The 21702-nt window shown below is 36.0% G+C and overlaps 2 protein-coding genes across 2 annotated transcripts; both read right to left on the reverse strand.

Annotated features, from left to right (window-relative positions):
• Positions 1-544: 544 nt before the first annotated feature.
• On the reverse strand, positions 545-14447 carry LOC111807700 (nuclear pore complex protein NUP107). The gene is made up of 24 exons (XM_023693532.1): positions 14215-14447; positions 13256-13554; positions 13069-13138; positions 11901-12016; positions 10917-10948; positions 10681-10806; positions 10150-10308; positions 9758-9850; positions 9497-9664; positions 9103-9201; positions 8491-8723; positions 8348-8405; positions 5788-5876; positions 5546-5677; positions 5017-5139; positions 4007-4105; positions 3712-3900; positions 2947-3121; positions 2689-2845; positions 2385-2587; positions 1821-1962; positions 1461-1621; positions 875-991; positions 545-777 (listed from the first exon to the last, which is right to left on the reverse strand). Exons 1-24 carry the CDS (start codon positions 14292-14294, stop codon positions 712-714), a joined length of 3186 nt encoding a protein of 1061 aa, XP_023549300.1. The 5' UTR covers positions 14295-14447; the 3' UTR covers positions 545-711.
• A 1181-nt stretch (positions 14448-15628) lies between these two features.
• LOC111807702 (oligouridylate-binding protein 1B-like) lies at positions 15629-21197 on the reverse strand. Its single transcript, XM_023693534.1, has 12 exons — positions 20955-21197; positions 19974-20035; positions 19523-19625; positions 19286-19362; positions 19149-19210; positions 18975-19062; positions 18706-18781; positions 18600-18630; positions 18228-18347; positions 16831-16916; positions 16287-16463; positions 15629-16182 (listed from the first exon to the last, which is right to left on the reverse strand). Exons 1-12 carry the CDS (start codon positions 21057-21059, stop codon positions 15895-15897), a joined length of 1275 nt encoding a protein of 424 aa, XP_023549302.1. The 5' UTR covers positions 21060-21197; the 3' UTR covers positions 15629-15894.
• Positions 21198-21702: the final 505 nt, after the last annotated feature.

Genomic DNA, 21702 nt, shown 5'->3' on the forward strand with positions numbered 1-21702 from the left:
GAGTTTCTTTATTCATAGATCGTTACAAATTTATGATAGATAATTGAAAACTAAATTTATCTTATCATTAATGTATTTTCATTTTATTTTTTTTTTATTTGTAACTTAGCAGCTAATTATGGTTACGAAGTTACAAACTCGCTTGTGGAAGGTGGTATAAAGGTTACAAATGAAATGCCTCGTTGAATAAGGGTTTTATTTTGAGGCTATATTAAGCCGGGTTCAAATTTTTTCATTTTGAGGCTATATTAAGCTGGGTTCAAATTTTGAGGCTATATTAAGCCAAATGTGGCCAAATACTCTAAGTGAGGACTCTAAGTGTAAGTGAGGCCAAATACTCTCGAACCTATATTAAGCCATGTATGCTTGGAATAATTCAAATCTCAAACAAGTATTCTTGTCTTGAGATATTTAATCAACAAAGTAATTCGAATCTTACATCTCCCGTGATTACTTATTATTTGGAATTAGAACTTTCCCTCGAGTTGATTGATTTCTAATTATTTGATATCAAAAAAACTTCTTAGGTTGATTTCGTACAAAATTTATGAATTGCTTTCAATCATATTTTTCATTGATGATGATAACATATAATCTAAGTCAATACAAAGCATCCTATCTAACAGATATTTCCATACATTAGAAATCAAAGAACTATCAAGTGTTCAAATTGCTGGTCGGAGATTTGAATATCGGATCCATATAGCAAAGTCAGGAAGAAGGCTCTCCAAGCTCCATTTTGCGTAATGTGTACTCTCTCTCAAGTATCAAAAATTCCTGCAAGTGACAATGTGATATCAAATTTTGATGTCAAAGCCCTCATAACATTAGGTACCAGATTTCTTATATTATGACAAAGTTAACTGAGAGATACCTCGAATTGTTGCTGGCTGAACAAATCAGAAAACCCAGATTCAGAGCTCGCCACGAGTTCGATCAACTGATCATGGCATTTCGGTTCCAAACCCAACTCCATCAGAGCCACAGAAACCTGAGAATGAGAATAAGATGATATAAATGAATAAAAAGAGTCCAAATTATGTCTTGTTGAATATTTCATCCTCTAATGTTCGAAAATCGTGTACGCGAAAGTATCTATATACATATGCCAGAATGCTCCTACATCATTTTACTGCTGATCCAAGGAAAACAAACCACGTTGGAAATATTTGCAGTTTGCACTATATATAAAACTCGTTGTTTTACTCATCCAAAGATGTTCAGGCCAACTTTTGCATATCTTGACAAGTCTCACGAGATGCCTCGCTACCCATACCAAATTTTATTTCATTTTATTTTACCAGCCCAAATGACAACCATGCTAACCCAAAATGGTTTTTACTGTATCCGTAGAGAGGGTAACTCAGATTATTCATGGAAAGTAGATGCTAGGTTGAATAATTAATGAGAAGTAAAAAGCAGCTCTAATATAAAGTCCACTAGCCTCAAAGAAGTATTACCTGCATGCATCGAAGAATAACTTCTGGAAGGCAGCACCTACGACATAAGCCTTGCACGATGTATGCTGCCGGGCATTCTAGTGAGCCATCTTCGTTTGAACACCATGCATCTAGACGCAAAACCTCCAAAGTGACTCCAGCTTGAAAACCGCGAAGCTCACCTACAACATATAAAAGTCATACTTGTTCAATGCACGTTCTTTTTCTGTTAAGAAGTGGGGTGAAGAACTAAGAGAGATATTCACATCTCAGATTTCATCATTTCAAAGGCCACAAGAACAAAACCCATATTTACACTAGACCTCCAATTAGTAACTGAAAAGTAGGATACTGTACTCAAAGTTGCATAGTACTTCTTACCCTTGAATCCAGCTGCCATGATGCCACTAAGAATGCCACCATCATTGCCTTCACAGTGCCCAAGCCCATCACCTGGTGTTGCTAAACAGCGAAGCACAATCTTAATGCAGAAACCTTCCCCAGATGCAATGGAGACATTCACCTGCATATTCGAAGAACATGTAAAAAAAAATTTAATAGTCTGGTTTTTTTATCCCTAATAAGAAATAAGGTGAAATTTGTAATAAAATAAAAGATAATAAATACAAAAAAAATGGTAAAAAGTAATCAACAGAGGATAATAGGGCATCCCACTCTCCTTTCATCAGCCAGGCCAAAACTGAGTTCATTACATAATTTTAAATTTGAAAGGACAAGGACCCTACTTCATCTCGAGAACAAAGTATAATGGGCTAGTGAAAGAAAATCTGGGGTTTAAAGTCTATCTATAGAAATGAAACAAAGAATAGAAGAACACACCAACGAACAAATACTTCAAAATAATAATAATAATAAATTATCTCTGATTCTTTGCCACAAAAAGTAATTAAAAAAACTATACGAGATCATGTTTAAGAAACATACCACTAGTTTCCGATTTAATATGATCTCTTCAGTTACAGAGGAGTAAAGGGCACTTGTTAAGGTTGTGCATGTGGCAGCTTCAGGACATAAACATTCTCCTGAAGGTAAACAGAGCATGACAACGGCATGCAATTCAATATAAAGAGGTTCCATTGACTCATAGACGTAATCTTCTGTGAAATCCAACCACGGACTTTCTTTCCCTACAGAAAGGAAAATTATTTGCAGAAAGATCGTGAGCAATGAAGAGTAGTATGCCTGGGGTTTCTAATTATGAATGGGGAAAAGAATAGATAAAGCATACTAAGTAACAATGAAAACGACGAATCGAGTGTCTCATTAGCAGCTACAATGGATCTTTGTTTTTCTTCCAATGAGAGATCGAGGGAAGGCGCTTCATTATTCTCCAACTCAATTTTGAGCCAGTTGCGATATGTTGCATCACAGGCAAAATATTCACTCTAATGAAGATATAAATTCTATTAGATGAAAGTACACAGTAATCAAAACAGGTAGTACAGCCACAATGACCAACATGTAATTACAAGAATTGGAAGCATACCCAATCCTCGAACTCTTTTAGGTTCTCCAGAACACCATTATCCTCCAACGCACTAAATGTTTCTGAATTCTGCCTCAAAGGCTCAGCAAGAAGACTAAGTAACTTGTGTGCACCATTAGGAATTGATGGAATTCTCCACATGGATATCAGAGCAAATTCTCTGAACAGAATATTGCTATAAAACAGCAAACGATTGAAATTCAAAAGCTGTAGAAAGCAGCAGTATAGGAAAAAGAAAATATGCATTAACAATAGACCAAATCCAACATCCATATATTACCATTACAATGTAGGCATACAAATAATAAAATAGCCACTCAACCTACACTTGAACTAGTTTACAGAAAAGTGCAAGAGATCAGCGTTGCTTCGTTGCTCCATACAAAAAGGACTTGCACTATCAATTAACTTCAAAGTCAAATGTAACTCCAATAAAGTATCAAAAGCATCACCCCAGATTTGCAAGAATCAATCAACATTCATAATTTATCATGATATAGTCAGTCTTCCAGAAAGTGTGCCTAGGAGCCATGCCCTCCCAAGACACCTCGCTTCAAAATGCCTCATGTTTTCAAACAATTTCCTAACCCGGTTGCCAAAAAAAAAAATAACATTTAGGATATGAAATCCTAGTTATGTGGCCACCATAGTTTGAACCAATTTCCTCTAAGCCCTTTTTTTTAGAGTGTGGTTTATACTCTAGTGTGCCTTGCACTAAAAAGAAACATTGGTGGTTCTACAGCAACAGCGAGCTACAATTATTACCTATGTGCCAATGCTCGGAGAAGAAGTTTAGTACTAACATCTTTGACATTAGCAATTGTGGAAGGAGGGGTAAAGCAGAGCCACTGGACAACCATAGCTTTCTGAAGACTCTGCAGGCGGTGTTGTTCTACAGCATCTGATAACTTGTCAGAACTACCAATTTTTGTCTCCCGAGATCTTGATAGTACACTGGTCAAGTACATCATATAAACACGTAATAACCATAAACAAAACCAGATCATGTGAATTTCAGGCTTGAATGTTGAAGAATTAAATCAAGTAAATGCAAAAGTACCTCTCAATAATCTCTTCAAAACTGCCCCTTGAATCACCGTCGGGAGAAAATGGTAAATATTCTATAGCAGAGAGAAAGATTTTATACTTGACTTGCACGCTGTGAACAAGCAAAAAGGTATAAAAATATAATCCCCTGAAGTAAATTTCCCTTATTCAAGAGAAACTAGGCATTGCAAGATGCAAAACTAATCAGAAAACTCGGATTGCAAGAACAAATGCCCGAAAATGCAGCAAGACCAGCTAGTAAATACAGAGTATTAGTTGAAAGGTGACTACGTACATTTCAAGGACCTTTGATAAAGAAGAAACTACTGTATTTCAAAAAAAAAAAAAGTATCAAGTACAAATGGGTTTCACTTTTGTACAATTTTATTAACATTATTAGTCTTTCCATGATTCATATGTAATATTCTTTTCATGATGATTAGTTATTCTGTGGTCTCCATAAATAATACACGCAATGACGATGCCCTCAATGCAGTTTTTGTTTCCATTGTCATTCTCATTTTCATCTTTGTCATTGTCATACTCATCATCATAATTATGCTATTATTATTGATAATGAAAATAATATCATTTATCAACCCTAGAAACCATCTCTCTCTGCACATACATCAGTATTGCTTTTTTAGAATTATGCCGAATATTTGAGAACCTACTATGTATGGATTATATGACTTCTAACATCCACCAAAAAGATTATTCATATGATGGTGTCATCTCTTCACAGTTAATGATGTCAAATCAGGAAGCTGGAAACGTGGTTAAATGAGATGGCAAAACATTTTGAAATTCAATATGGATTATATAACTTCTAACATCCACCAAAAAGAAATCCTCATGTTGAGAACATTTGTCTTAACAGCCAAATTTGATTAGTCAAAGGATCACCATTAACCTTCTTCGATTTAGATATAAAATCACATAAAGAACCTCAAATCCATACGCCTTATCTCAGCATGCAGATTCAAAAACCAAAACTATTTCGACTGTAAGGATTTCAGTCACCTGCTGTTGAGCCGAAGTTCCATCATGTGCACAAAGAGGTTGATGCATCGATGGCTTGCTAGCTGAGAAGCATATACACCAACCAGCTCCTCATGTTGCACCGAGAAGAGAAACATGGCATACCTGAAATCCACAGTAAATTATCTATATGGCACTAGTTTATAGCCTTGTCACATATTCTATCAATCTAATTCAAGATCAGGAACCTATCTAGAGGGGGGGAAAAAAGACATTTTCTATTGTTTCACGAGAATGATGAGATAACTAGATAGCTTTAGAAGTAATCTAGAATCAAAGCATATGGATGATTACAAAATATTTAGGACCAGCAGAAATTACAAGAATTTCATTTTTCTCAATGAAATAGCTGTTTCTTACCAAAATAAACAAATCATAAAAATATTTAAGAGAAGCAACCAAAAGCAAACATGGAAACAAATTTCATCCCACATCTATAATCCCTCTAGTCTTCTTTTACCTAAATATTCTATGTTGTCCTCATCTAAAAAAGAACAAGCATTTTACCTACATGTGTAAAATAAGATCGCCAATATTCATGATCTTCTCTCTGAAGATATCCTTCATTTCTTCAGCAAGTAAATATCGAAGCACGAGCACTAAATGAGCACCAAACCGAATCATTTGAGGATCTCCATGAGGCCTAACAAAATCCAAACGTGCAAGCATTTTTGAAATGGCAGTATGAGCAAATATAACCATATCTGTCTTGAACATAGACATTTATCTGTAATAACAAAGACATTCCATGACCTGAAAGCATCTTGATCATCTTCTGAAGGTGCTATCCATGACCAGATTAGGTCCAAGAGACGAGGAATGTCTCCAAGCATCAAGATCATCTGGAAAAAATATTATAAAATGTAAGATGGAAGTTTTTTCCTTTTATTTCAACAGTAACCAACAGAAGACTAACAAAAAATTATGAACTTTGTTTCAAGTGAAAATCATCATGGGATGACTGATGAGAGAGCTATGAGAAAAAGGACAACAAACCCATTTCCTATCATGTAAAATTGTAAATAAAATACAGAAATTAAGTTTATTTGCACAATCCTAAGACTTATGGTTTAAAAGTAATGATTAGGTAAATGGATAAATAACTATTTTATAGGAGTAGTAGGCCCCCTTCGCTCATGCACGTAGGATAGTCCATGACTCTGGTACAAAGGTGAGAAGTGAGTAAAATGTGAATGGGGGAAGCCGAAGAAGGATGTAGACTTCTTTTGATATATGCAAATTCTGTTAATAACAGAATGCTTGTACTAGTGCATGTGTAGGGAAAGTTTCCTATGATGTAAATCATAACGGGATGGCTGATGAGCAAGCTATGAGAAAAAGGACAACAAATTCATTTCCTACCTGTAAAATTATAAAAAAAAAGACAGAAATACGGTTTATTTGCAATATCCTAAGACTTATGGTTTAAAAGTAATGATTAGGTAAATGGATAAATAACTATTTTATAGGAGTAGTAGGCCCCCTTCGCTCATGCACGTAGGATAGTCCATGACTCTGGTACAAAGGTGAGAAGTGAGTAAAATGTGAATGGGGGAAGCCGAAGAAGGATGTAGACTTCTTTTGATATATGCAAATTCTGTTAATAACAGAATGCTTGTACTAGTGCATGTGTAGGGAAAGTTTCCTATGATGTAAATCATAACGGGATGGCTGATGAGCAAGCTATGAGAAAAAGGACAACAAATTCATTTCCTACCTGTAAAATTATAAAAAAAAAGACAGAAATACGGTTTATTTGCAATATCCTAAGACTTATGGTTTAAAAGTAATGATTAGGTAAATGGATAAATAACTATTTTATAGGAGTAGTAGGCCCCCTTCGCTCATGCACGTAGGATAGTCCATGACTCTGGTACAAAGGTGAGAAGTGAGTAAAATGTGAATGGGGGAAGCCGAAGAAGGATGTAGACTTCTTTTGATATATGCAAATTCTGTTAATAACAGAATGCTTGTACTAGTGCATGTGTAGGGAAAGTTTCCTATGATGTAAATCATAACGGGATGGCTGATGAGCAAGCTATGAGAAAAAGGACAACAAATTCATTTCCTACCTGTAAAATTATAAATAAAAGACAGAAATACGGTTTATTTGCAATATCCTAAGACATATGGTTTAAAAATAAACATTAGGTAAATGGATAAATAATTATTTCACAAGAGTAGTGGGCCCCCTTTGATCATGCACGTAGGCAAGTCATGACTCTGATACGAAGGTGAGAAGCGAGTAAAATGTGAGTGGGGTAAGCTAAAGAAGAGTGTAGATTTCTTATGATATGTGCAAATTCTATTAATAACAGAATGCTAGTACTAGTGCATGAGTAGGGAGAGTTTACTCCGAAGGATGTTGTACAGAGAAGAAGTCAGGTATTCTGTAAGGAAGAACTGTGGAACTCTAGCTTTTGGAGATGAGTACAAACTGCACTGTAACATTAGTGGTATTAGAACTCTATCCCAGAAATGCCTATAGGGAATAAAGTAGACAGCCGTATGGAACTGGTCAAATCTCAAATAGGAGCTGTGATGGAAGAGGTTAAAAAGATACCGGCATCGGAGAGCATGTTTGTGTTGGTAGAGGGCATTGCAGCTGAACCAATTTTACAGAATGGAAACAAGGAAAACACTAAAGAATCTAGTAGCCAGGGAGAGAGAACTGACTGATGCAACAGTAACTTAACCAACTGGTGAGCTTCTATCAGACCCAAACTCCAACTAAGGAGGATGATACCACATGGGTTCAACCACAGTTAAATAGCGAGAGTGACACCTTATTTAGTAAGGTGCCAACAGATGCTGAGCTAGTGTCAGACAAATATAAGGTTTGTGTTTCCATTGAGTGGAGAAATTTTCAGCAGGACACCACTTAAATACAAGGAGCTGAGAATGCATTTAGTTCAAGAGGATTTCAAAACAAAAAAAGAAGGGGAGTCAAATAAAAGTAATAAATTGTGCAATTTTGTAATGATCTCCTCACTTTTCAATACAATCGCCGAAACTCTCTTCCTAACTTTATCGCTCTACCATCATCAAATAAAAGCAATCAATCTTAGAGTTTTTCAATTTAGAAGACGGCACACAACTAGGCCCAATTCAAGCCCAGGCCACAAAACAAAAAGTCTTTTGACACCATCAAAATAGATCTCTAAAATTAACCAGCCATCACAAAAGAAGAATTAATCATTTGAACAAGTTTGCTCTGCCACACATGTTTCCTCTTTGGTTTAAGTTGCACCATTTAATAAGTAAAACCTCAGGGATAAAATTACCCTGGCCATTCAAATTAAATCTAAAATACCTGAATTTGCCGCTGCTGCTCTTTGCATCCACGATTTACATTTTCATGCACCATGTCGCTGAATCAGGAAAATGAATAGACCTTACATTGTTAACATCACATTACTCATCCTCATGTGTAGTAACATCTTATTGTATTCGTACCCTGAATGGAGTTTTTGAAGGAGGGCAGAAATTTGGCGTGGTTGTTGGCTCAGAACTGGAAGTGGCCAACTTTCTGGTCCATCAGAAGCCTGAAAGTTTCTACCACTTTGTCCTGGACTTTCATCTACAGTGTCCATAATGCTTTTGAAAAGATCCATCTTCCCTTGTGAACGAGTGAGTTCAAGATCTACTTGAACATCTAGCCACGACTTTGCCATTGCCCAGCATGCTGACTGCATGCAAATCGATAGTCTCAGAGCATTTGACAGTGTTAAAACAAATTGATATCATCAAAGGTCATCGGAAAAAAAAATCTTAGGATAACTCTTTTCCATTATACTAGGTTCCTTGCATATAAGAATATAATTTGATAATTTATGCTTAATTGTGAGATCACCCAAACACCGACAGAAGACAATTAGTCAACACAAAACATTATAGCCAATATTATTGGCAAACAAATAACCACACTAAGAAACTCATCGACCTCCCAGTTCACACCAACTAAATTAGCAGTTCTGTTCATATGCATCCCTAATAGTGAAATGGACAGATCACAGAAGTTTCAGTTAAACATTCTAAAATTTGCAGGGATTACTGCCACAAGCATACCTCCCAATCTGTGCATATAGGAAGTACACGCTTCAAGTTTCCACATTGAGCAGCATATACAGCAGCCTCATACTTCCCACCATCTACTTCAGCAATTTTCTTCAACAATTGCAGAGTACAAGTAGAATCAAAAATAAAATAAATGTTAAGAAAAATAATAAAATAATAAAGAAAAGAAGAACATAGAAAACATCTTCTATTCATTGTCCGCCCCAAAACATGTAATAGCATAATTGTTATTGAGCCCACCAGAAGTATACAATTATGATCATACATATTTACCATCAACCATCAGATAGAGATTGCACATGAAACATTGCTTAAAGAGTTATACAACCAACTTCGAAACAGAAAATAAAACCTATCTACTGCCCTTTGAAATAACAATGACTACCTCAGATGCACAATAAGAAGCCCATTTCCAAAGACGCCATTGGTGGCCAATGCCACTTTCAAGCTCAATAGCTTGTAGAATTCTGTTCTTTCCATTCCTTACCAAGGCATCAATGGAAGGAAAGTGTTCAAATCCACCAAAAGGACACAAAGTTGCAGCTCTCCACGGCTGCCAACATGTTATGAAATGTATCACAGGATGTAAGATGATAAACTGGAGCATTGGAAGGGAAGAAGCCATAGCTCTCAGAGATTTGTTTACCTGTCCTGCTGACCGGCAGAGATCACATGCTTCTTTCATTCTCCCAGCCTTTAGAAGAGTCCAGACATCTTCTAAAAGAGATTCATCTTGTTTCTGTTGAGAAAAACGTCAATTACTATACTGCCTTCTAAACTAAAGCGACTCATTGTAGTTATTTTCCAGTCTAAGTTTGTCAACCTTTCTTATATCAATTTTTGTAAAAGAAAACAGGTCCAAATCACACATAAACATCCCAAACTACATGTCCAATGTATGCAAGGATGATAAATAGAACATGAGATGTGGTCGTAAAAAGGAAAATAAAACATCACAAGGCACCAAAGGCTATATATATATATATATATATATATATATATCATTCAAGGCCCAATTTAGCATAAATAAAACCATACTTTGTCATCTGCCAGCTGATGAGCATGCTCACGTGTTGGAGCGTCAAAATCCAAGTGATGAATAACATTTGTGTTAGAAGTCCCTTTCTTGAGAGAACGCTGAGTATTATGCCAAACTCCAGAAGATGGAAGATAGGTACCAACATGAGATCCACGAATCTGTAAAAACATATACAAAGCGTCAAAGAAAACTGGCTAACCCTAGTATAAGTTTTTAAAAGTCACAAAGATTTCACTTTCCAAGAGTTATCTCAGGCACTCGATAACCTGAATCTATAAAGTTTCAAGAGCTAAGGGTTTTAACTTATAGTAAGTCTGTTTAGCAATGTTGACCATTATTAAACATATCATGTCAGTGACAGCTATAACTAACAATCTGTGACTTGAGGAGCTAGCATAAAACACAGTAGCGCTAGCAAGCAGGACACACAATTAAATACAACATTATTTTTGAAATATATCACAACCATAGTATAAGATATGATTTCTGGTAGTAAATTATCAAGTAAAATTCTCAGAATAACTCATCACCTTAGTTTCCAAATCAAGTGCTTTAGAGGCTAAACCTTCCAGCCACTCAACAATTCGAAGACATAATTGAGCTGTATGGTCTTCAATGACAAACTGGCAGGCCTCCAAGTGCGATGTTGGGGGAAACTGCCACAAATTGAAAGCTTCATTTAGGTTTTTCACACTTGAGTAATGTTTAAAACCTTATACAAATTCTTATTTTTATTTGGAAGAAAAGAACAAAAAAAATACATAACCACAATTAGATCTTTAGGCGTCTCTCTCGTTGCTGCAAGAACAAGATACCAATATTAATCCCAAGGTCAAATGGTAAAATATTTTCAATAACAAGCAACAGCATGTATTATATATATGCGTGAGTGGGTTAGGTGGGTGGGTGAGTTAATCTCCTTCAACAATAGCAGAAAAGACACCGATCATGCTAGCCAAAATGCTAACAGAAAATATATTAATTGCCAATAGGCAGCAGTTAGAGAGTGGGAGAAAGAACAGAAGAAATAATTCAAGGAACACCAGAAAGACTTTATTATCTTTTTTTTATAGAAGAGACATCAAAGGCTATGAATTTATCATATAAAGGACAGCCTAGGGGCTGGGGTAGAGGAAACCCCTTCCCAAAGAAACTAAAGAAAAACCTTCCAATCAAGCAAGATCAAAAGAAGGCTATAATTACAAAATAATTCTTTTGTGGTTTGAAATCCACCATGTTGAAGTTGTGTATTGTACATTGTTCTAAAAAATTGATGCCAGCTACACATTGTTATTATCAAGAAGCGGCAAAAGACAATAAAACTCAGTCCACAGCTGTGCTAACGCTCATCATTGTCTAAACAAGCAAGCTTCACAATGAAAAAGAATGTTGTTGCAGGGAAAATTTTAATATACCAAAATTTCAATAACATGCAGCAAGGTTTAAAGATACACATTTTTATCGTTTTATTTATTTTTTTTGTGAAAAATTTTTTTATTTTGGATCTATCTATTTGTTTCAAATTATGGATGGGTTAATCCGAATANTTTTTTTTTTTTTTTTTTTTTTTTTTTTTTTTTTTTTTTTTTTTTTTTTTTTTTTTTTTTTTTGATAAGAAAAGATACACATTTGTTGCCATTTAAACGGAGAATTGAATCAGGATCCAAAATAACGTATATGAAACAGAAAACAGAAATTTGTACACAAATACAAAATACAATTTTTAAAAAGTTCGAGAAAGAGATATTTCCTTTCCCATAAAGGTACCACAAGAGGGACCAAGAGGCAGCTTCATCTACAAGAAATTGAGCCTTCTGCCTCACCAATTTGTCTTCAGAAAAGCGGTGCTGAATGTCAGAACCATACCTAGTGGTAAAAAACAAGAAGTTCAGAAACAAAAAGGGATATGACGCTTAAAGAATTAGTAACAATCAACAGTTCAGTCAAGTTTTCAGCGAACACAATTTTCTTTGCAGAATCAACTTCCTCTTATGCTCATACTGTCATACAGTTGGTTGCTTGTTCTCCCAAGCTCATTGTTTGGCTATGGTATATCGGTAGGTCAGTACTAGTGACCAAGTCGTTTTTCAAAAGAGACTCCTTTTTGGATGACTATCACTAGGATGTTGCCTACATATAAAAAAGATGCAGAACCTGAGGTAATTTCCTCAACGCTTGCTCTTTGTTTGAAATTTAAGGATTTTCTTACAACATAAAATCAAGTGGAAGATTGCTCTCCCGGTCAATATCTTTTTTATAAGAAACAATTTCTTTGACGTATGAAAGTTACAAAATGGATCAAAGATCCATGAAGATTACAAAAGGTTTTTCCAATTGGCTAAAATGGAAGCATATGTGTAAAAAGTAAAGTGACTAGATGATTTAGACCAAGAGGTAGCATAATAAATAACTAGATAATTTACAAGAAGATATAGCATAAGGCTCTCCCTCTTCATATCAACACCTTCTATACTCATTTCTTGCCGGTCGTCCTTTTAAAGGGCCAGGAAAATCTTATGACTTAAATTTGTGCAAGCGACCCTTTAGTTGATGTGGCTCAATAGAAACAATAGTATTCAACAACAAAGAAAATTCTTCGGGGTTTCTTAAACAATGGAATTTCTCTAACTCTTAGCTTCAATTCTTTTTGTATCACCTGGAAGTGTTCTTTTCTTCTTTTTTTTCCCCTTTTTTTCTAACTGTCACCTTGGGTTTTGACTTTCCTTCCCCTTCTTTTTTATTTCATACCATCAACAAAAAAAATTCTTATCACCCAAAAAAATCTAAATAGATGATTAGATTTCAGAGAGAAACTATATAAAGACAAGCATAATGTAATCCATCCAACTTATTCGGAAAACCAACAACAAGATGTCTGTAAAATAAATGAAATGAGAACAGCATAGAGGGCAACGTACCTTATTGACTCTGAAACATTGCGACAAGAACTTTCAAATCTTAGTATCAAGTCTGGGATAGACATCAATCCTGACAAAATATCTCGAGAGAATAAGACATGAAGTGTACACTTCTTCAAACAAACAGCCCATGCCCAAAGGGAGGACAAACATAAAGAGTAAGAAATATGTTCGACATAATTAGAACCTTGGATTGAAGAGTCCATCAGAGATGCAAAAAAGGGGTAAGTTGTATCTCCACTATTAGATAATGGGTCATTCTCATGCTTGCAAGCCTTCAGTGAGTAGCGAACTGAATCGGGACCTAGAGACGCTACTGAAACTGCATGGCTATCGCCATCAAGACTTTCAGCGTCTTCTTTAAAAGTTTCGAGAGGTGTGGCATTTGTTGGACTATAGAAACTCTGTCCGTCATACAAAATCCTAGACTCACTGACTGGTGAAAATGAAACTTCCTTGTGAGGAGATATGCTTGAAGGCCTTTTCCTGCATAAGTTTCATGCTAAGTGTGGTATTGCATCAAAAAAATGATAAATTCAACAAATATGGGTAAGAAAGCTACGTAATAATTTTTTTTTAAAGTGAAAACCCCACTCCAATCAAGAAAAGCTGCAAGGACGAGGCAAGAACAGAGCAACAGAATGCATAGGCAAACAGCATAGCCCAACCCAAACAATGTACACCAAAATTCAAATATGAAATTATCAGCACGTTAGATATGATATGTGCCTTGTGCGTTTTCTTCCTTGATAGATAACAAAAGAATATTAAGGACAGGAATAAGCACAAAACCAATTTCAGATTAAAGTATAAGCCAAGAAGTGCTCTATTCCACAATTAATCATAAGATCCCCTTACAAAACCAATGACAGCCATCTAGACAGAGAAAGTAAAAAAGCAATGCAGCCGGCTTGATCTTAATGCAATGAATGGAAATTGAGCATTAGAAAACATTCGAATCAAACAGATACCAAGTAGCAAACTAAGACCACATAGGTTGCTCTTACAAACCCAATAAACAGATTAGTTAATTGAAACCTCTGCTCAAGAAATTAACTTTAAACTGAGTAGATGACGCATTTTCTCGGCAGCATTCATATTTTACCCTGCCGAACGAATAAAGAGAAAGCAAACCGGAGAACGCACCTGTACCGACGAAATCGCTCTCGAATCGTGAGGTCTTCAGGGTCAAAGTAGGTGGGAGAGACGTCCATTTCTTCGTCCATGTTGGAATATGAATTCGGCTTTCCTCACGAAGCACGGAGGATTTTGCTGATTCGAGGGAGAGAGCGGAGAGCAGGCAAGCGCGGGAGTGTGAGGAAAAACCCCTAAGTTCAGTCACCAAAACCCTCGGGGCAGGAGCCTCGCCAATAAAGGCACGCCCAACCCAATTAAACCGCTAATAAACCGGACCAATTTCAAAGATTTATGAAGATNTTTTTTTTTTTTTTTTTTTTTTTTTTTTTTTTTTTTTTTTGTTTAGTTCAAATGATTAATTCATTTCTTTTTTCTTTTTGCAATTTGTAAACCAAAAAAGTAAAATAGTAAGTTTGTTAGAGTGTGAATACTTATACAAATTCAACCTGGGTCAAACATAAGATTTGAACTAACCTATTTAAACTGGTAATATGAGGATTTTTCCGTCCTCTATTTTACAATTATACTTATTTTAGTAACTGAGTTATACTCGCCATTCCGACACAGCAGATTTGAATCGGTAACACGAGATTTTCCAGTCCTCTGTTCTACGATTAAACTTGATCTTCCAATCCGCTGCTCTACAATTAGACTTAATCCTCCAGTCTCTACTCTACAATTAGACTTGGTTTTCCAGTCCTCTGCTCTACTACACTACAATTAGACTTGGTTTTTCAGTTATCTGTTCTACTACAATTAGACTTGGTTTTCCAGTCCTCTACTCTACGTCATCTGTTCTACTACAATTAGACTTGGTTTTCCAGTCCTCTACTCTACTACACTACAATTAGACTTGGTTTTCGCTCTACTACAATTAGACTTGCTCTACTACAATTATACTTGAATTATACTTGGTTTTCCAGTCTTGCTCTACTACAATTATACTTGGTTTTCCAGTCTCTGCTCTACTACAATTAGACTTGGTTTTCCAATCTTCTGCTCTACCATTAGATTTATTTTAATAACTAAGTTATACCGACCATTTCCGGCACAACAAATTTGAATCGATAACACAAGGTTTTTCTACTCTACCATTAGACTTATTTTAATAATGAATCTATACCAACTATTTTGTACGAGCCATTTCCAACACAACGGCTAGTAATTAGCATATAAAAAATTAAAAACAAAAAATTGCAGCATTTAGAGCACAAAATTAAACAACAAACTTCGTCCAAATAGATTGAAAATTTGAGAACTTTATATTAAAAGGCACTGCCCCAGATTGGGTGTCCATTAACACATTATTAACTTAGGTTTGTTATATTATATGATTCTTAATATATAAGGGAATATCATAGATCAAAATTATTTAAATCATTATTTGTTACTCCTGGCATTAATAATGGCACAAAACAAGCAGTGATAAGAATATTGTACTCCCAATCATCATAAAAGGAACAGCAAATGGAAGGAAAACTAAGAACACCCAGCTAGTCCTCATATCCTTTTTTTCTAAATTCAGATATACTCGGGTACACAATAATGACATTCCACAGAAGCTCTCCAAATGAGGAAAACAAGAAAAACATCCACATCTCTCAACAGAACTAACCACACTCCATTTTGTATACATCTCTCTCTCTCTCTCTCTCTCTCTCTCTCTCTCTCTCTCTCTCGTCATGAGACTTACTGATAATACATGAGCTGCTGAGCTGCCGCAACGTTCTGGAAGCCACCATCATAGATGGCCTGACTTGAGCCAGCGGCACCCATCCCCCCCATGGCTGCCTGCTTTAAAGGATGTGGTATCTGAGGCTGCATAAGTGCATGGACGCCACCCATCTTGCTCATAGCCAGTTGCCGCTCATACGCTAAAATATCAGTTGCTGAGAGTCCTGGGATTGAACCTGCTGCCGGGGGAGGAAGCGGGTTCGAGATGGTTCCAGGTGGGGTTGGCTTGCTTCCCCAAGAGCACTGCAAACACAAACCGTACACAACCCCGCCGGTTAGAACTGACTTAAGAAAGCTACTCCACAAACACCTTCTAAAATTATATATACACAAGCAGAAAACGAAACCTTGATCTGTTTGCCACAAAGATACGACTGAGTATTCCCCATCTGAATAGCCAAAGAAGCCTCAGCATGAGTGCTATATCTAACAAAACCAAAGCCCTTATCGCGCTGGATGCGAACCTCCTCAATCACACCAGCCCCAAGAGCATGAAAATGGCGATGAAGATCAACCTGCGTGGCCTGTATAAATGAAGAAAAATTATTCAAAAAAATCCAAAATGCCAGTAATCAAAAACACCCAAATATCACTGATATCAGACAACTAAGTAAACGCTACAAGATTATTCTTCGAGAAATTATTCTTTTCCTGCCAATTCCTGGAATAAAATTATAAATTAAACCAGAGCACCCTTCTAGAGACAGGTAGAATTAAAAGAAACCTCATTTTATACAGCAACCTCAACCAAGTGTTACACTAGCAAAAACTTGGCAAGTTGAGTACCAAAAAAAGTTCATTGTGTTATCTTATCATTGGCAGCTTGGAGCAAGATAAATCATTAAAACATTCTAAAATAAAAATAACAAAGATGGGAATGAGGTATCTTACCTCTGGAGCAAGATTGCCAACATAAACAGTAGTGTACTGAGGGTTGTTCTCTGGAGCATCGCTATTGACCGTCTCTTTACCATCTTCTGCAGAAATGTCAAAATTCATGCAAGTATTGTCAAAAGCTCATTAAACATGGGGTATGAATGATTCTCAGGGTAAACAAAACGACAAACTGGAACATTCTAAACTTATAGTTTCTAATGGAAGAAATGAAAACCTCATTAAACATGGGGTATGAACACTCACCAGATGATCCATTTGTAAGTTCCGCAATGCTTTTCACATCTGAGCTCTGCTTGTCGTCATTGGATCCAGCACCTTTTGTAGCCCAGTTGCAACGAATCTGTCTACTCCCAAGCCACTTACCTGAAGGAGACCGTGCATGGTCAGAAATAGAGCAATATAGCAAAAGACTTTCAATTACAAAAGTTAAAGACAATATGCTACTCAATTTCAATGTTGTTATAGATATTTGATAACAATATACCACAAAATTAAAAGAAATCACGAATGAAGAGATCATCAATCTTTTCTTTTTTCAGCCAATGATTTGATTGTTCAACCAAATGAAAATCTAGTACAAGAAATTAAAACTATCAGAAGTAATTAAGTCCTTACCAGTCAGGTCATTTATTGCACTTTGAGCATCCTGGAAAGGGAGAAAAATTTAGTAGAGAGAGAAATAATGGCAAAAGAATATATTTCAATTAGATGTAGTATGAACCTGTTGGTTGCGAAAAGAAACAAAACCAAATCCCCTGGAACGCCCAGTCTTCTGATCCCACATAACTCTGGCATCGCTGAAACCAATAAAACACAATATCAGATGTTGTACGTCAAAAAAGACAAACTACTAACATATCCATTCCAACCCCAATAGCTTTTTGAGCTGTGGAGTATTGCATACTTGTATTTTGCAGAACTAGAAATTACATGCGAAATTCAAAGGACAACAAACAAATTAAAAAATAGTTTCCAGGGGCTGAAGCTTACGAACAGCTTGGGAAAACAGAAAAGCATGCAAACAAAGTAGAATCAGTAACTTCAGGGCTAAGATCACCCACAAAGATGTTGAAATGACCTGTGCACAAAAGAAGCAGGTGAATATAGAAGAAATTATTTAAACAGTTGCAACTCACAGCTACTGATTCAGAACAGATCCCACACCTGATGTATCCTCTCTCTGACCACTAGCATAAGCCCAATTTACTTTGATAGGCTGCCCAAACCTGCAAAGCACATATTGAGACAGGAAACAGAAGTACAAACATGGAAAATGAAAAAAAATACAGTTCTATACTTACAAATGCCTCCCATTAAGTGACAAAATTGCCATAGCANGTTTCTAATGGAAGAAATGAAAACCTCATTAAACATGGGGTATGAACACTCACCAGATGATCCATTTGTAAGTTCCGCAATGCTTTTCACATCTGAGCTCTGCTTGTCGTCATTGGATCCAGCACCTTTTGTAGCCCAGTTGCAACGAATCTGTCTACTCCCAAGCCACTTACCTGAAGGAGACCGTGCATGGTCAGAAATAGAGCAATATAGCAAAAGACTTTCAATTACAAAAGTTAAAGACAATATGCTACTCAATTTCAATGTTGTTATAGATATTTGATAACAATATACCACAAAATTAAAAGAAATCACGAATGAAGAGATCATCAATCTTTTCTTTTTTCAGCCAATGATTTGATTGTTCAACCAAATGAAAATCTAGTACAAGAAATTAAAACTATCAGAAGTAATTAAGTCCTTACCAGTCAGGTCATTTATTGCACTTTGAGCATCCTGGAAAGGGAGAAAAATTTAGTAGAGAGAGAAATAATGGCAAAAGAATATATTTCAATTAGATGTAGTATGAACCTGTTGGTTGCGAAAAGAAACAAAACCAAATCCCCTGGAACGCCCAGTCTTCTGATCCCACATAACTCTGGCATCGCTGAAACCAATAAAACACAATATCAGATGTTGTACGTCAAAAAAGACAAACTACTAACATATCCATTCCAACCCCAATAGCTTTTTGAGCTGTGGAGTATTGCATACTTGTATTTTGCAGAACTAGAAATTACATGCGAAATTCAAAGGACAACAAACAAATTAAAAAATAGTTTCCAGGGGCTGAAGCTTACGAACAGCTTGGGAAAACAGAAAAGCATGCAAACAAAGTAGAATCAGTAACTTCAGGGCTAAGATCACCCACAAAGATGTTGAAATGACCTGTGCACAAAAGAAGCAGGTGAATATAGAAGAAATTATTTAAACAGTTGCAACTCACAGCTACTGATTCAGAACAGATCCCACACCTGATGTATCCTCTCTCTGACCACTAGCATAAGCCCAATTTACTTTGATAGGCTGCCCAAACCTGCAAAGCACATATTGAGACAGGAAACAGAAGTACAAACATGGAAAATGAAAAAAAATACAGTTCTATACTTACAAATGCCTCCCATTAAGTGACAAAATTGCCATAGCAGCTGATCTGCGATCAAAATAGTGAATAAATCCATAGGATGACTGCATAAAGCAGTAGAAACAAGGATGTTAATATACAGGAAGGAAACAGAAGACCTTGAAATTATCAGTACTATAAACAATTAGATCTACTCCATTGTATGGGGAAATAAAAAGTAGAGTTAGAACAAAGGTTTCGTATCATAGGCTCCTGTGGACCAACCTTCTCCTTTCTAACAAGCTTGCAGCTTTCAACAACGCCTGTACTCCCAAAAACCTCCTGAAGAAGTGGTTCAGTTACCTGTGTATGTACATTTCCTACGTACCTGCATTTCCTCAAAATTAAAGAAACTAAAAGTTTTAAAAAAGGAAAAAGAAAAAAAAAATACAAACAAAATATAAGTAATCGACAAAAGTCATATAGTATACATAAACAATAAAATTCAAGTAAAAAAATCTAGCTACTTGGTTGAGATTTGAGAAGGCGTCATTTTAAAGCATAAGCTCAAATTAAATGATTAGAGATCCAGTCTCTTAGGAAGTACAGAAGCTAAAAGTATGAGAACTTGATAGTCGATGACAAATCTGTGACAGAGAGACATGACGACTGCAAGAAAACACAAGTTCACATAATGCAGAAAAAAAAGAGGTAAAGCGTCTAAAAAATCACTCACACACTGCGGCAGGTACTTGGATCAAAACCCGGTGGTAAATTTCCACTTGGAATTGGTTCGAGCTGCATAATGGAAACAACAAAATAAATAAAAAGGAAAATAATGGAATAGTATGTGAAAGAGAAGATGCATCTTTATGAAATGAGTGAAAAACAAAAAATATATATAATGGATGCAATCATGCAGATTAAACGAAATCTTGTAACCAAATGAAACGCTAACCTCGATGGTATTTCAACCAGTACATTGGAGAAACAGAGATCACACAAGTAAAAAGGAAAGCAGTGAAAATAACATGAAAGACACGGACCAGCTACAGTAACTCAAGATTTCACGTCATAAGGAAATTCCAGTTCTATGATAATGTAAGCTGGTAAAACCTAACTGGGTTGGTGGAAGTCAACCGTCATCAACTAGGATGATAAATTATGTATAAAATGGTATAATCTGCCTGAACCCCAGAGCGGATTACATTATAAAAAAATAAAAAATGATCCACAAACATTACGCATCGATAGCATACACGCCGAATGGAAAATTTTAGCCCCAGAAGTGAGCCACTGCATGCACGTCATACCATCATTGATGGCCCTAGAGCATCTAAAGGGATCCTGTTTCATGCTTTGTTAAGAAAAAAGACTTCAAGAAACCAAAAATTAATCCAAACGGGCTAAACATTACCCAGCAGATACCCACAACTAATAAGAACTATAAAAAAAAATACGAATACCCATCACAAACATTCAATCTCTCAACACGGGGGAAATCACTTCTTTACAAAAACTCAGAACTCCAAACCGTACAAAGCTATAAAAAAAAAAAAACACCGCTACGACAGACCGCACCGAATCGGTCATAACTTCACAAGTAATACTCATATATCGACAGCCAAACCCCACAACAAAAATACAGCAATGGCGAAAGAAAAACGTGTAGATCATACGAATGTGAGCCGAAATTAAAACAAAGAAGAACTCGAACCTGAGGGTGAGCTAAGAGACCAGGATGGTAAAGAGACTGTTGCTGAAGCAAAGCTTGCTGCATCAAAGCTTGTTGCTGTTGTTGCTTCAATCTCTGATGTTGCATTCTTATTCCCTCGATCAATTTTCCGCCAAAAAGAACGAAAAATTTTACCGGGAAGATGAGGGTTTTAGGGTTGAGAGTCGAACAAAGGCCAGAAAAAATTGGGGACGGAAAAGCTCCTCCGGGTTGGGGGAAAATCAATTAATGGTTGTAACTTAGAAGACTTATAAAATGCCGTTTCGGGCCCGGGCGAAGATATCATTACGTATTGGTTACACACGAATATACGACTGCCAATCTTATATTGACAAGTGTACATCTTCGTCAAATTCCTGACGATCGTTTTTAAAATTGTATCAAATAATACAAATATATTTTATATTTATGCTTAATATATCAGTTGACTCTTTAAATATTTATTTGAATAAATCTTCGGACACATTTTAATTCTTAAAATTCGTAAATAATTTATTCCAACCAATTGTTTATTAGGTTAAATGAAAATTACTATTGGTATAAATTTGATAAAACAAACCATCAAAATGTTAAAAATCCATCCATTTCATCATTTTATCACATGTCTATTAGGGAGAGGTTCTCACATCCTTACCCATGTATAGCTCTGATACCATTTGTAATAATCTAAACCCACCGCTAACAAATATTGTCCGTTTTAGCCCATACCATTTGTAATAATCTAAACCCA

The sequence above is a fragment of the Cucurbita pepo genome, chromosome LG12, assembly GCF_002806865.2.
Source record: "Cucurbita pepo subsp. pepo cultivar mu-cu-16 chromosome LG12, ASM280686v2, whole genome shotgun sequence".
Taxonomy (NCBI): Eukaryota; Viridiplantae; Streptophyta; class Magnoliopsida; order Cucurbitales; family Cucurbitaceae; genus Cucurbita; species Cucurbita pepo.